At 38.0% G+C, this 14,598-nt stretch overlaps 1 protein-coding gene across 2 annotated transcripts in view; it reads left to right on the plus strand.

Annotated features, from left to right (window-relative positions):
- The window catches only part of RET (ret proto-oncogene), an 85,433-nt gene that overhangs the window by 58,026 nt on the left and 12,809 nt on the right, over nucleotides 1-14,598 (plus strand). For both annotated transcript variants that reach the window (XM_069863310.1, XM_069863311.1), the window contains exons 8-16: nucleotides 482-607; nucleotides 1,464-1,574; nucleotides 4,026-4,145; nucleotides 5,180-5,436; nucleotides 6,611-6,758; nucleotides 9,443-9,550; nucleotides 11,163-11,377; nucleotides 11,483-11,605; nucleotides 14,466-14,536. In XM_069863310.1, coding sequence (XP_069719411.1) covers nucleotides 482-607; nucleotides 1,464-1,574; nucleotides 4,026-4,145; nucleotides 5,180-5,436; nucleotides 6,611-6,758; nucleotides 9,443-9,550; nucleotides 11,163-11,377; nucleotides 11,483-11,605; nucleotides 14,466-14,536 — 1,279 coding nt within the window. The remainder of the gene's footprint in view (nucleotides 1-481; nucleotides 608-1,463; nucleotides 1,575-4,025; nucleotides 4,146-5,179; nucleotides 5,437-6,610; nucleotides 6,759-9,442; nucleotides 9,551-11,162; nucleotides 11,378-11,482; nucleotides 11,606-14,465; nucleotides 14,537-14,598) is intronic.

The following is a 14,598-nucleotide window of genomic DNA, read 5'->3' on the forward strand; positions in this document are numbered from 1 at the left end:
AGCAAACATGTTGAGGAAGAAGAAAAAAAATGTTACAGTGAAATTTTATTTTGCAAGAGCCTTGTGCCGCATGAAATGACACATTACAAGCTGTTGCTTTGGGCTACTACTGTATTAGCTCAAGTGCAGAGTGTTTTCCCTTAACTAAAAGCTCTGTATGAAGCTTAAAGTACTTATGGTCCCCATTTTTGTCTTATCAATATGTCAGAACATTTCTACAATTCTGGGCATTGATAGTTTGTTGTCAAGCAAAGATAACGATTCCATTGAATTTGTCTTTTATTTCACACAAGAGAATCACCTGGTCTTGGTTACCTAGGTTAACTGATAGCTGGGTCAGCATTCAGCCCTTCTTTCCTTTCTACATCTTTCTTGCCTTCCTTTCTACCCTAAGAATGGAGTTTGCCTTCCAATCTGAGCTGACTTGCGTGTGTATTCATCTCTCTTATCCTGAGTTGACAGCAAATACTGTTCCCAACAGTTTTAAAGAAACCAGAGGACTGCCCCGACTCTTGTGCTGTGAGTAAGCGTCATGATGAATGTGAAGAGTGTGGTGGCCTGGGAGTGCTAACAGGAAGATGCCAGTGGAGACAGGGGAGTGGAAAAGGTACGTTTCTGTTGTGTGACATCAAGTTTCTGTTTTGTCATACTCGTGCATTTGACTTTCATAGACATAAACTGATTTATTCTGGCTGGACAACGTGGTATAGTAAACTGCACAGAGGCTGGGGCTAAAGAAATTGATCATAATATGCAAATGAAACGTGCATTAGGAAGGAAAATGAGGTCAAGTTGGAATGGTCATTCTTTATCTTGTCTGTGGTGATATGTAAAACACCAGGTAGTGAACTGAGTTTGCGGCAGTGTAACTGGATTGGATGACTTCTAGCTTGCAAGATAATCTCTGGAACCATTAATTGAATTTGGAACCTACCATTCAGCCTCTGAGCAGATGTGCCCCAGCGGACAGTGAGCACAGATTTGTTTCTGTTTTCTGTGGTCTGTAGCACAGATCTCATGGGTGACAATACTCTTGACTCTTCCAGAGTAATAATTTTTTTGCTGATGCTTTATCCCTTCAATTTGCGTGAATATCGCAAATTCTCTTTGACTACTTGTAACCTTCATATTCAAGTATGTGTGAAACAATGTAGAGATATTCTTAATTTTTAAGCCTCTTCAGTCTCAAAATGGTCAACTAGCTCTTTTCCAAGTAATACTTACTGCAAATGACATGCCCAAAGGGCTGTCAAAAGCAAAAAATAATGAAAAACAATCTTCCAGTCGCTTTCAGCTGTTGTTTTGCCTGTTGCTTTAGCAAACGGTGTTTATATTCATAGATGTTTATTTTAAAAAGAAAACTAACCTGTGCTTTGGTGTGCTAGTGTGCACTGTGAAAATGCAATCAGCTTTCCTTCAAGGCCTCATGGTATTTGTACAGCTGCCTCTTTCTGTGTTAACAGGGATCACCACAAACTATTCCACTTGCACCCCAAGTATCAAGACTTGTCCAGATGGCACCTGTGATGTGATTGAGAGCAGAGATCCAGCTGTGTGCCCCCAGGACTGCACAAGTATGGAAGTGTTTTAGGATGAGCTCTTCTGTGTCACTGCTGATCACTTTCAAGTTCTTGATCCCTGATGCCTTTACAAGCTCAACATACTTAACATCTCTGTGTTGTCATACTTGCATTTGAATTGTACAACAGAGTTAAGTTTATGGAGACTAATCGTGTTCTTTTTTAAGCCAGTCAACCAACACCTCATGGTGATGGGAAGATAAGGTTTTCTCAGTAATTCTTATTCTGCTACCCCTGTTATTCACAGATAGTGGTTTTCAGTAGAGGTATTTCCTTAAACAAGAAGAGGTTTCAGGCAAGTTAATGCCCTGTTCCCAAACTTTAGCAGAATGTGATAGAAAAAGTGCCTATTAGAACTCCAATTTAAATAACCATGAAGAAACAAATTTCAATTTAAAATGAATGTAGTTACAGAGGATCATTTGAGGAAATGCACATGGCCTTATTTGACAGGCAACCATCAAAATGATCCAATGCCTTATCTATTTGAAAATACAAGCATAGATTCATACAAGCATTTAGAAAGGAAGAATTAAAATGCATATTTTTTCTTGAACACATCTTTCTACATTCCACTCATATACCTGTTCATACTTGCAAGTTCACAAATCACCCTGAAGATATAAAGGTAAGAAAAAGAGCGTATTGCACTTTGTCAACTTCAATCTCCCACGAGATCATAATTTCTTTTTATCTATCAGTATCTAATTCAGGAATAAAGGTGTAGATGTTCCTTGAATAATTCTTCTGACATTGTATACCCGAGGTTTACATTTTAAAATGGACCCTTAGAGGAACTAGAGTTTTTTTTACAGGCTAGGACGACTTTGCTTCCATAAAATGAATGAATAAAGAGGCACCTAGGTATTGTTCATATGCACTATTGGGATTATGTATTGTATATTACACTTTTCACAAAAATAACTACTTCATTACAGTGCATAAAAACAATCCTTAAAGTGGTAGAAATGCTTAAAGTGAATGCAAGTAACTTCTCTAATCACCTGAAAAGAATTCCTTCTTGGTAACAACCACAATCAGTTGTCATTCTAAAAGTGAAGATATTTGTTTCAGAGGCTGTAGTGCTAAAACATGTAGTGTGCAACATATGCAGCATCAGATGTTTTGCTCAACAGAAGCCTGAAAGAGATACTGTCTGATTAGATAAAGCAGTAGGCAACTAAGACAAGCTTTCAATATATTATATATGCCTTTTTAGCGCTTCACATGGATGATTTTATATGTGATTTGACAAAATTCAGACCTGGGCTGGTGCCCAAAAGCAGTATGTTTACAGGCAAAGAAATGAGTCTGTTTTGGGGATTCAGAGGTGCCAGAATACCATTATCTTAGCTTTTACCGGTAAGGGACATTTCACGGGGAATAGAAGCAATAAATGGAAAGCCTCAGATGCGTTAAGATGAAGGATATTCCTTAAGTACAGACAGTTGCCAAAATACCTATTGTTATAATTCATCCATTGTTATGATGGCTATGTACTTGAATCCCAGAATTGCTTCCTCACACTAACACTGTGACTATTACATTCTTGGGTACTCAGCTGAATCAACCATCAAACAGAGGCAACCTAGTTGCGTTCTAAACAAGAGACTTTCTTATAGTGACTGTTTCAGGGCTTGTTGCAGCATGTGATTCTGGCTAAATATTTGTAAATGACTGATCTTCCTAGGCTCTTCTGAACTTTGGCTACGCTGTGCTTTTGACAAGAAGGGTTGGACCAGATGATCCTTGAGGTCCCTTCCAACCTGGTATTCGATGATAATTTAGTAGATGTGGACTCTTCAGAAAGATGGTCAAGATCTGTCTACTTTGCATAGATACTCAAGCCCCTGTTTCAGTGCTTCTAGAAGAGGACGTTTCCCTTTACGTTGCCAAAAAATATCCTCTTCCTTGAGTCCTGCTACACATCCAAAGAAATGTATAAGAAAGTTATTCAATCTGCTGTCACCTTAGATGGGATGGAGGAAAACGAGTTGAAATAAAAAGGCGGCTCTATTGAAAAAAACTCGCTCATCTTTTGAATCCCTTTAGGGTTTAGGCATTTTTTTCTGAAAGGCAGCTAAACTTGCAGAACTTGATTGGTTTCTGTCCATACAGTGCTGTTTGTGAGTAAAGGCAGTTTATAGATGAAACATGCCACAACTAATGGTGATATTATAATATACTCAGAAAAAAAGTTTTATGCTTGGAAATACAGTTGCAATCACTGAGCATGAAAAACTCCCACTTGAAATCAAGAGTAATCCTGTATAAGTTTCACACTTTTTCCCTAATATTGAACGATGCAGTTTTAGATAGCAAATGATTCATGCTGCCCTGTCAAATTTCAGAAGCATACAATGGTAAACCCAGGGAAAACCTGAAGTCTTTTTTTCTTCCTGTAACTACATATAAGAATTTTAGCTTGTGTCTATATTTGTTTAGGTGGAAACATCATTGGTGGTCATGGGAAAGGCACTGGAAATCTTGGAATTAAGTCAGGACATGGGATTTGTTACTGCTTCCCAAGACAGAACTGTTATTGTGAGAAAGATGATATAAAGGGTGAGTCTAAATTTAATCTGCTGTTCTCAAATTCATCTTTTCCTCTGTTGGTATCTGCCATCTGTGTACATGTGAGCATGTTAATAAGCAGTATCATTGGTCAGAAACTGCTAATATAAAATTAATTAAGAACTGGCACCTTGATTTCTACTGTGGGGCCTGAAAATCTCCAGAAGGGATTATTTTTGTCCTTGGCTAAGGAGTGAGGCTTGCCAGATATTTACAAAGACAACTAGGAGAATTAGAATAACAACTTATATTACTTTCAACTAATTCTAGCTTCCTAATAATTTCAGGAAATTGACCTTTGTTTAAACAGAAAAGCTCTGCGCAGTTGTTTGAGAAAGATCAACATGGTTTAAATACAGTTTGTTTTTCTTTACAAAAAATGTTGGGTTTTTTTGCTAGTAATATATATAATGTGTAGTATTTTGCATCTTTGAAACTGAATTGCTTGGAATGTATCTCAGTTTACTCAAGTAAATTTTCTGTAGATGTAAGAAGAAAAAGAAGCAGCATAATGCTTCTTTATTTTTTTTAATTCTAGAAAGATACTGTGTTCTTTCCACTTACATTAGAAACATTTATTTTGTTAAATACACAGTAGAAATAGTCCAAGCCTCCTTGTAATCTAAGAAGTTGAAGAGAAATATTCTGTTGTCCACAAGCAAGCTTCTGTCCTGTATCTCCAGAGAGATAACTGGTAGCAGAAAATCAATATATGGTAGGCTGGGCCTTAAAGAAGAGCATCAGAAGTAGCTTATGTCTATAAAGATTAGGAATATGGAGTCAAGCTACAAGGCATTACAGGGAGTCGGGCAAATAATTACCTGCTGGTGCCCAAAATAGGAAAAGTATTGGAAGGTGCAGTGGGCATATTTGCAAATTCTCGGATTTCATTAAGAATTACCTCTCATGTTTTCCTTGAGATTTTTGAGTTCTGTTTCTGTCATCTCTGTGTGTCATGTGCACTGCCAAATCAGAACAGTAGGAGACAACAAGCAAAGTTCTAAGAAGTTGTTCTTCGTCCACAGAACAACTGTGTGATGAGGTGTGCAAGACTGTGATAGCAGGGGCAGTGCTCCTGTCCTTCATCCTCTCTGTCCTGCTTTCTTCCTATTTCATCCATCGTTACCACAAGAATTCTCCAAAGCCGCCTATTGCATCCGCGGAAATGACGTTCCGGCGCCCAGCCCAGTCGTATCCCATCAGTTATTCTTCCACTAACGTCCGCCGGCCGTCTTTAGATTCCATGGAGAACCAAGTGTCTGTAGACACCTTTAAAATACCGGTAAGTCTGATGTTATTTTGCAGGCTCTTTTTCCATGTCTTTTTTTGTTTCTAAGAAATGCTGTTTATACATGCTGAAAATAGTGCAGAAATGCAGCCTATTCGTAGAAATGGTTTTAAGCTGAGAGAAGGGAGATTTAGATGAGGTATTAGGATGAAAATTTTCACTGTCAGGGTGAGGAGACTCTGGCCCAGGTTGTCCAGAGAAGTCATGGATTCCCCATCCCTGGAGGTGTTAAGGGCCAGGTTGGATGGGACTTCAAGCAACCTGATCCAGTGGGAGGTGTCCCTGCCTGTGGCAGGGGCTTGGAACTGGATGATCTTTAAGGTTGCTTCCAGCCCAAACCATTCTATGATTTGACAGTAGTGTGATTTTACTTTGTTCGAGTAAATACTAATAGTCAGTAGGTTTACAGTCTTTGTGATGAACTGTAGTGTCACAACAAAGGCAAGCTTAAAAAAGACTGTAGGTGTTAGTTGCAGTGGGGGTTTTACCCACCTTTGAAGAATTTTTTGCCCAGTCACACTATCATACATTTTATCTAGATTTTTATGTGTTAAATCACAATCTATTTAGGATGCTTGCCAGCTGGTACGTTTTCATGGACCAACACAGTAGAGAAACACTGCTGCTTTATGTGACATATGTGGCAACATCAGATTTGTGTGGATGGTCAGATATTGAGGTCTTCACAGACCTTGTGCTCCTTTTGCTTTAATGTCTTGTATGGTTTATGCATCTGTCATCATTTTGCAACTGTAAGGCTTAATAACACTAATTTCATGAGAAGAGGATTGTTTTGTCTGATGAACTCTTAAGGGAAAGCCTTATTCTGTGAGTAGAATAAATTTACTTCTCTGGAGTCCAAGGTCACATATTCATAGTTATTCTGAGAGCAAGCATTTATCCTGTATCATTTCATATTTTATTTGTATCCAATTTCCCAGACTACATGCACAGCCTATTTTGAAGTAGGTGATTTCAAGGTAATGGAGAAACACTTTCAAAATACCTAGAGATTCAGAAGCTTTTATAGGAATACACTGATAAAAAGAGCAACCAAACACTACACCAAAACACACCTGTCCTTGAAGAATGGTCTCCTATTGAACATTAATGCTTCGGGTACGCTAGCCACTGCTTTGTCTCATAGGGCTCCTCTTTTCTCCTGCAGGAAGATCCAAAGTGGGAATTTCCTCGGAAGAACCTGGTTCTGGGCAAGACTCTCGGAGAAGGAGAATTTGGCAAGGTGGTCAAGGCAACAGCGTTCCGACTCAAGGGAAGAGCTGGCTATACCACTGTGGCAGTGAAAATGCTAAAAGGTACATTCATATCTGGGTCAGAAATTATGCGAGAACTGTGTTTTTGTAACCTCTGAGTGGATTTTAAGAGGGGCTAGTGTGAAAGTAAGAGATCAGCTAAAACCAACCATTGTCACAGGCTCTGTTTTTTACTGTGTTCTGTTATATTCTGATAGATCTCTTACTTTAGGAGCAAGCATCATGTTGATCCAAATAAGTAATTTCCCCAAATTCTAATTCATGATGTGCAAGGAGCCTCTGACTTAACATAGCAAATGTATTTAATTTTGTTTGGCTTTGGAAATATTGCAAGGGCTTGTTAAAGCTTTCTGATATTTTTCCCTTCTACCAGTCTTCTTTGTCAAAGCTTTTTAAGTGAAACATGTTAAAATAGTCCTATTAAGTTACCTTTTTTACTTTCTGATCTGCTTTTCAATTACCTCAGCCATCTACTGCTGCTTATAAGTGGAAACATGTAATTAGAGAAAAATGTTGCCCTCCTTATTACCATCTGTATTGTATCCAAAGTTGTTTTTTAAAAGAGAAAAACTCAACAGATCATCTGCTGCTTGAGAGCAAAGATGTTACATATCCTGTCATCTTACCAAAGAAATAAACGCATTATGAAGTGCATGTCTGTGTTGCGAAAAGTTCAGTGAGGGACAGGTCATGTGGAGGAAATCTAGGAACTGATTTTTTTCGGAAGAGAAGAATAGTTAACCATTACTTGTAATACTCAAGTAACAACCTGTAAATAATTATCAATAGAACAGTCTTGGTAAACATGTCAATTAAAGTTTATTTGTGCACTTAGTGTCCCTGACTTTCTAGCACATTTTCATGAACAATATACAACTGAGTTGAGATTTCAAGACATAATGGTAAAACTGTTGTTTTACTTGCAGATGATTTTAACATTCAGCTTTCCCTAGCTATTGTGAAGGAAAGAACTGACAGAATTGATAATGTGAAAGAGTAACCATTTATTTTCAGCACCTTATTTTAATAATCTGGCCTTACATTTACAGTAATGTTTCTGACTTTAATGAATCCCTTTGTAATGTAAATTATGTTGTTGAATGTCACCTGAAATTCGATCTTCCAACTGCACTGTCTAATCTTTAAAAAGGAATGGTGTATATACCAGTATGTTAATGGAGAAAGCCTCCTGCTGATTGCATAGACTTTCTCTCTTGCCTGAATTGTGTAGATGAGCACAATCTGTGGTTAAGAGCAGACCAGGGTAGAGCTCTCCCTACTTTGGCAACTTGGCATTATGCACTGGGGAGGGAACAAAGAGCAATAAGCAATTAGCTGAGCAAAAATAGTCTTCAGGCTATGGATGGAGGCTTAAAGGAACTGAGGCATAATTTTTTAAGCCTATTATTGCCACTTTTCTCGTATTAATTAAATCTGACCTTCTGCATGATGCAAATACCCTCATTATAATAAAATTAAAGCAGGGAACACCAACAAATAAGTAAACAAACTTTAATCACAGTTTATCAAAACAAGGTAAATAAAGCTTCAGAGCTAATTGTCTCCATTTGTGCGGTATCAATTTTTCCAGCAGGCATGGTACATGGGAAATTTCAGTCTGTTCTTGTACGTTCTGCACAGTCCCAGAGCTAGAAAAATAGGACTTAAGGCATTAAGTTGATGCAGTTAATTATTTTTTTTTTTCACATAAATTCCTATTTTTTTGTAGTACTTATCAATAGTGAGAAACAATCCAATCCTGCATCCCTGGGTGGAGTGCACCCTTGCCCTGAAGTCTGAGTGCACATTCAGACTATAGGTTAATAGATGTCACATACAAACATACAGTAAAGATACAAACACATAGTAGAACACAATAAAAAAATTAGCATGACCAGGGCAAATGATTAGCATATGTATTAAATGGGTATGTAAATAAATTCTTTGGTGCCTACAGCCTTTATGGAAAAACATGCAGTACATTACCAAAGATCAGAAGCTGAGCTTGTTTTTATTAGCCTTAAGTAAAGCTGACCACATACTTGTCAAATGCCCAGTAATAACACTCTGTAGGAACTATCTAGGGAGGTTCTGCACGTCAAAGAGATGAGGATAAGGCAGAAAAAGGCGTTTCTCTGACCTATGGTGTCTTTATGACTAGAGATCTCCTTCAAGCCCCAGTCGGTTCAAAGTGGAAGTTTGTCAGTCAGAAGACTTCTGTAAAAAAACGAAATGCTTGAAAGGCTAAGAAAGCGTCTAGGGGCTATATAGGGTCACACAATTCCCACTGACATCAGCAGAAAAATCAGTCTGAACTATATGTTTAGCCTCTGAACTCTAAATCTGGATGTGTGCCACAAGTGTAAGCCAGTAGATTAGTGGGGTATTATTCCATCAGTAAATGTATTTAAGAGGAGGAGGGCTATATCTCATGGCAGTTGACTGAGCGAGTCTTTATTTGATCAACATAAAATATTGGCTTTTGTGTGCGTCTGGAGCTTTGCTTGCACTGATTCACCCTCAAAAGTTGCTTTAGAGTGCTAGAAAAGATCTGTAATAATTTCATGGCTCAAGGCGTTATGGACTCTGGTCCTGATTCTTGGCTGACCTACTCTTTCTGTAGTCATTTGTTTTAGGGCAGAGTGATGAATAGGGCACGTTACCAAGCCAGAACAGCAGCCATCCTGTTTACTTGGTTCTGATATGAATGACTGCTCTTTCTGCAGAAAATGCTTCCCAGAGTGAGCTGCGTGATCTGCTTTCAGAGTTCAACCTTTTGAAACAGGTGAACCATCCTCACGTCATCAAACTTTATGGAGCCTGCAGTCAAGACGGTAAATATGAGAAGCTAATATTAAAAATAATTAGAAGTAAATACTAAGATGAACAAGTCATACTAGGAAATAGAGAGCAGTTCGTTGATGGATTTGGACCACTGCTTATTAATTGCTGAACACCTTTTAAATTTGCTGCTGGTTGAAAAATAGAGGCACATACAAGAAAGGCAGTGTTTGAAGTGAAGGGGAAATGCTGATTTGGTGTAACTAAGCATTCTTCCTGTGGTTTTCTTCAACGCAGGTTTTGATTCTGAAGTCATTTTAAATTTAACCAATTCTTTTTCAGTCAATATATAATTTTATATTATACTGATTCTTAGTGTTTTCAGATATGGTTTATATTTGAGGTTTAATGGGATTTTCATTCTTGTTATTATTCATACTAAAACAATGCTTTGAAGCCTGAACCAGGGGGAGAGAGGTGTCCCACCCCCCAAACCCCGTGAAAAAAACCAACAGAAAAGACAAGTAGAGATCCTTTTGTTAAAATATAGCTGGCTATTTAGACTGATGCTTAGTTCTCCTCCTCTGTCACAAAAGTATTGTCTCCCTCTTATGAAATACTTGCTAAAAGCCATAGTCATTGAGAGGCATATTTCAATGGGGAAAACTTTCAAACACATGTACTGTAAACTGCCAGTGAAGCACATTTGCATTGTTGTGTATAGGAATAGATCTGAATAATTTCTGTTTGTGTTAAATGAAGTTCCATGGCAACATACTCTTCCTTTTACATCTGTAATGAAACAGCCTAAAATCGCAGTATGCAGGTTGTGACCTAGGGCAGCCTAGCAACTTCTCTTGCAAGTGGCACTTTTAGTTGTAGACAGAGAATATCACTCAGGACTGAGTCATCTCTGAGTCTTAGTAAGGTTATGAACCAGCAGGGCGGGATACATTTTTTTTTCTTCCCTTTTTGGTACAATGTGTTTTTCATCCCAAAGGAAGTGAATTGTTTCTGAGTCACAGGCTTTTAATAAGTAGCAAGCTAATTCATTAGGAGGGCTTTGATACGGCAGACAAACATATTTAGCATTAAAGCACTGAGTGGATATTCTTCTTGTGGGTGATGGAGAGGAGGAACTAATGGCTTGAAATGTCACGAGTGTTTCTAAGTGCTCTGAAAAGGCACCTTACATGCAACACTGGAATGAGCAGATGATTTGTGAGCTCAGTATCACACACTGCAGAAAAGTATTTTGATGGGGTTTTTTTTCAAGTTTCTTTAAGTTAGGCTGTTTCACGGATCTGATTTGTAAGAAGGTCCCTTTTTCAGTCTGAAATTAACTAGATGAGAGAATATTTTCATAGGAATGGTTGGACTCGATGATCCGGTGGGTCTCTTCCAACTTGGTTATTCTATGATTCTATGATGTAGGCAACAGCCTGAATTCTGCATTGATTTAAGCTGAAACTCACTCTCTTTGCATAGAAGATGTAAGCTAAAAATATTCTGTGATGCTACAGCTGATTCAGTCACTTTTACCTAAATCAGAGGTTTCTGGAGGCTCTGACTGTTCAAAACAATGTGATTAGAAGAGACTTAAAAAAAATAATTAAAATGCTTATCTATCAATTATTTACTTAACAGTGTGTTTGTTTATTTCAGGCCCACTATATTTAATTGTGGAATATGCTAAATACGGCTCCTTGCGCAGTTTCCTCAGGGAGAGTCGAAAAGTAGGACCGAGTTACGTGGGTAGTGAAGGCAACAGGAATTCAAGTTATTTGGATAACCCTGATGAGAGAGCCTTAACCATGGGAGATCTGATATCGTTTGCGTGGCAGATATCACGAGGAATGCAGTACCTTGCAGAAATGAAGGTAGAGCAGTGTGATAGTGATCTGAGCATGTCTAGATGATAGGCAGACATGTCAGCTGGTTCCTTCATAAGAATCATAACCACTGTTGTTGGTTTCTTCCAAAAGCTTGTCCATCGTGACTTGGCAGCCAGAAATGTATTGGTGGCAGAAGGGCGCAAAATGAAGATTTCTGATTTTGGCCTCTCCCGTGATGTATATGAAGAAGATTCATATGTCAAGAGGAGCAAGGTACAGTGCACATTAAAAGAAGTAGATGAAATTATTGCCAAATCAAGAGAATGAATTTATACTGTAAGACTTGAGCATGGAAGAAAACGTTAAGAACTATTTTTTATTAACCTAGAATAACTCAAAAACTAAGATGAAGCAAAACTATGAGCTTAATCAGTGGACAGTATTTTATGTATGTGTAAAAAACATAACATGCTTAAGTCACCATTTCCTCCATCTCTTTTTGTTGACACATCATCAAAACCAATTTATTTCTAACATGTAAAAGTTAATACAAGTAAAAGAAGGGTCAATGTGATGATTAAATCCTTGGAGCATCAGACATGCGAGGGGTGGCTGATAGGGCTGAGTTTGTTTAGCCTGGAGAAAAGAAGGATTGGGGGTTTTATTGAACTGTATAAATACCTGACGTGATGGATTAAAGCCAACAGAGCCAGGCTTCTTTCAGTGTGACCCAGTGACAGGACAAGAGTCAATGGACGCTATTTTAAATATAAGGAATTCCATCTGAAGAAAAGAAAACGCTTTTTTTTTTTTTTTTTTTTTTCCTACCGTAACAGTGATTGAACACTGAAATGGGCTGCCTAGAGAATCTCTGTCCCTGGAGATATTCAAAACCTAGCTGGAAATGGTCTCAAGAACCCTTCTGTGGCTGGTGGTGCTCTGAGCAGAGAGGTGAGGTCCCTGCCCGCCTCAGCCTTTCTGTGGTCCTGTGAGAAACTGCAACACAACGTGTAAAGAGTAGGATGAGATCTGTTTTTTAAAAACAATGTGCTAAATAGCATATAATAAATTACTTCTTTTTCTTAAGGCTAGTGAGTTCACCCATGATGCTTAAAAATAGCTTGTGTTTTGTTAATGTAAATACAGAAGAATGATACTTCTTTCATTGCAGGAACTTTTAACTATTAACCTTTTTACAGGTAGAGGGCAGCCTATTTTTAGATGAGGTTGGCCCTCTCATTTATCCAGCTTCTCATCATGTTGCTTGAAAACACAAAACCTCGTCATTTTGCTCTGCTTGTTTTCATATTTGTAGTTTAAAATCTAAACAAAAAGATCCCAAGGAGCTGAAAAAATGCAGTCAATTTCTATAAAAATTGTAATTTCAGGAATTATCACATCTATGCAGAAGAGTTGAATCAAAGGCCTTCTAGAAATACTTCCAAATGCCTGAAAGATACTAAATCTTAATTGAAATGATCCATCACAGGTCAGGATAGATTAGTAACTAATGCTACCTGCCAGAGGTTATTTAAGAGCAACTCTGTTTTGCCTGCCCCACTAAACCATTTGTTGGGTGCCTGGATACAGTTCATTCTGTTTGCAGTGCCCATGGCAGGATTCAGCATATGATGAAGTTTCACCTGTAGGATTGTGCAAAGGAAAGTTGATAAAAGATGAGTTGTTGAGTCACACCGCCACATCCCTGAAAAGAAACACTTGAGTGTAATAACTTTGAGACTAAGATGATGAGTTAAGGCTTGTCGTTTACTCATTCTTGTAAAAGAATATTGCCAAATACAGCAAGCCGAGTCCAAATGCTTCTTTGCACCTACCTGTCACTGGCATCAGCAGAACTTCTGCAAGTCAATCCCAGTCCAGCTTGTGAGGTTCACTAACCTTACTTTCTATTGACTCTTTCTTGGATTAATAATGTTGGTTCAGTTCCCTCATGACTTAATATGAAAAAGTTGCCAACAGACTTTTTTTGTGTGTGAAAATTTTAGGATTTTATGACAAGATTTCTGTGAATACTGTGAATTTTCAATTTAGCTTTCCCTGTTTTTTCAGGCCAGTTTGTGCATACGTTTTGTAAGTCAAAATAAGTGGCAAAGAAGAAAAACTTTTTGCAAGACATGCTCACATGTAAAAGGGCTTTGCCACGTTCGTTTAGCTCTCCTTCAAGCTATGTGTTTTACATTGATCTCTACCAGTTGTTCTGTATTTTAAGAATGATGCATTTTTATAAAGGCAGCTTCGTTTTACTTGGCAGGGTGTTGATGTACTGAATGGGTATTTTCTCTTTACTTCTGAGACACTCATCACCGTAGCATTATTCAGAGCCTGATAAGCATCTGTCTGCTTGCATAGGGAAATGGGGAAATTAAAAAATGAAAGGAAGGAAGGGAGGGGGTAAGTTTGAAATCCTACTGAAACAGCCGTTACATATATGAATTTGATGAGAAAAAGAAGTAAGGCATATGAGTGCTAGTGATGCTGTGAAGGTTATGAAACATCTTGGAAGTTGTGAAAAGCTACTTTTTCATGAGTATGTGGGGCAGATCTCTCAGATTTGATCAGTGAATTTCTGCCAGTGGAAACTAGTGGCTTGTAGATTCAATTTAGTAACCACTAACCAAAGAAGACTGTCCAGGTAAGGTTCTGAAAGCAAAGGTATCTTAATGTCTAGGTGCTTCCATTTATGCATCATCCCTGATATCAATGAGATAACTCTTCCTCTTTAATCATCATTCCCTATCATTTTTTGCATTGGCACTGTTCCTAAAAGCAGTGGGAAGACAGACGTCCATGTTTGAAGAGTATAACTCATTGGATGAAGCTCTTTGTTAAAAGGGGAGTTGAATTTATCTGACTTTACAGCAGACCATCTGGAAAAAAAACATAACACCTTATTGTACACAATTAAATTACTGAAGCGTGTGGAATGAAATGCATGTGTGATTTTAAAAACTCTTATAATTGTTCTCATTGTTTTTCTTACATTCAGTCTGTTGGAAAATATTAGACTATGGATAGAGGCTCTGTTGCAGTTTTGAAGAGAAATACCTTGGTTTTCCACTTGGAAACTTAATTTTCTGAACAGTAATTGTATTGGTGCTATTTTTCCTCCTAGGGTCGGATACCTGTTAAATGGATGGCCATAGAGTCCCTATTTGATCATATCTATACAACGCAAAGTGATGTGTAAGTATAAATTCTTGCATTCCTTATGGTCCTTTTCTAAGGACATGAGGAAGGAAGCACAA

This window comes from Phaenicophaeus curvirostris, chromosome 9 (assembly GCF_032191515.1).
Source record: "Phaenicophaeus curvirostris isolate KB17595 chromosome 9, BPBGC_Pcur_1.0, whole genome shotgun sequence".
Taxonomy (NCBI): Eukaryota; Metazoa; Chordata; class Aves; order Cuculiformes; family Cuculidae; genus Phaenicophaeus; species Phaenicophaeus curvirostris.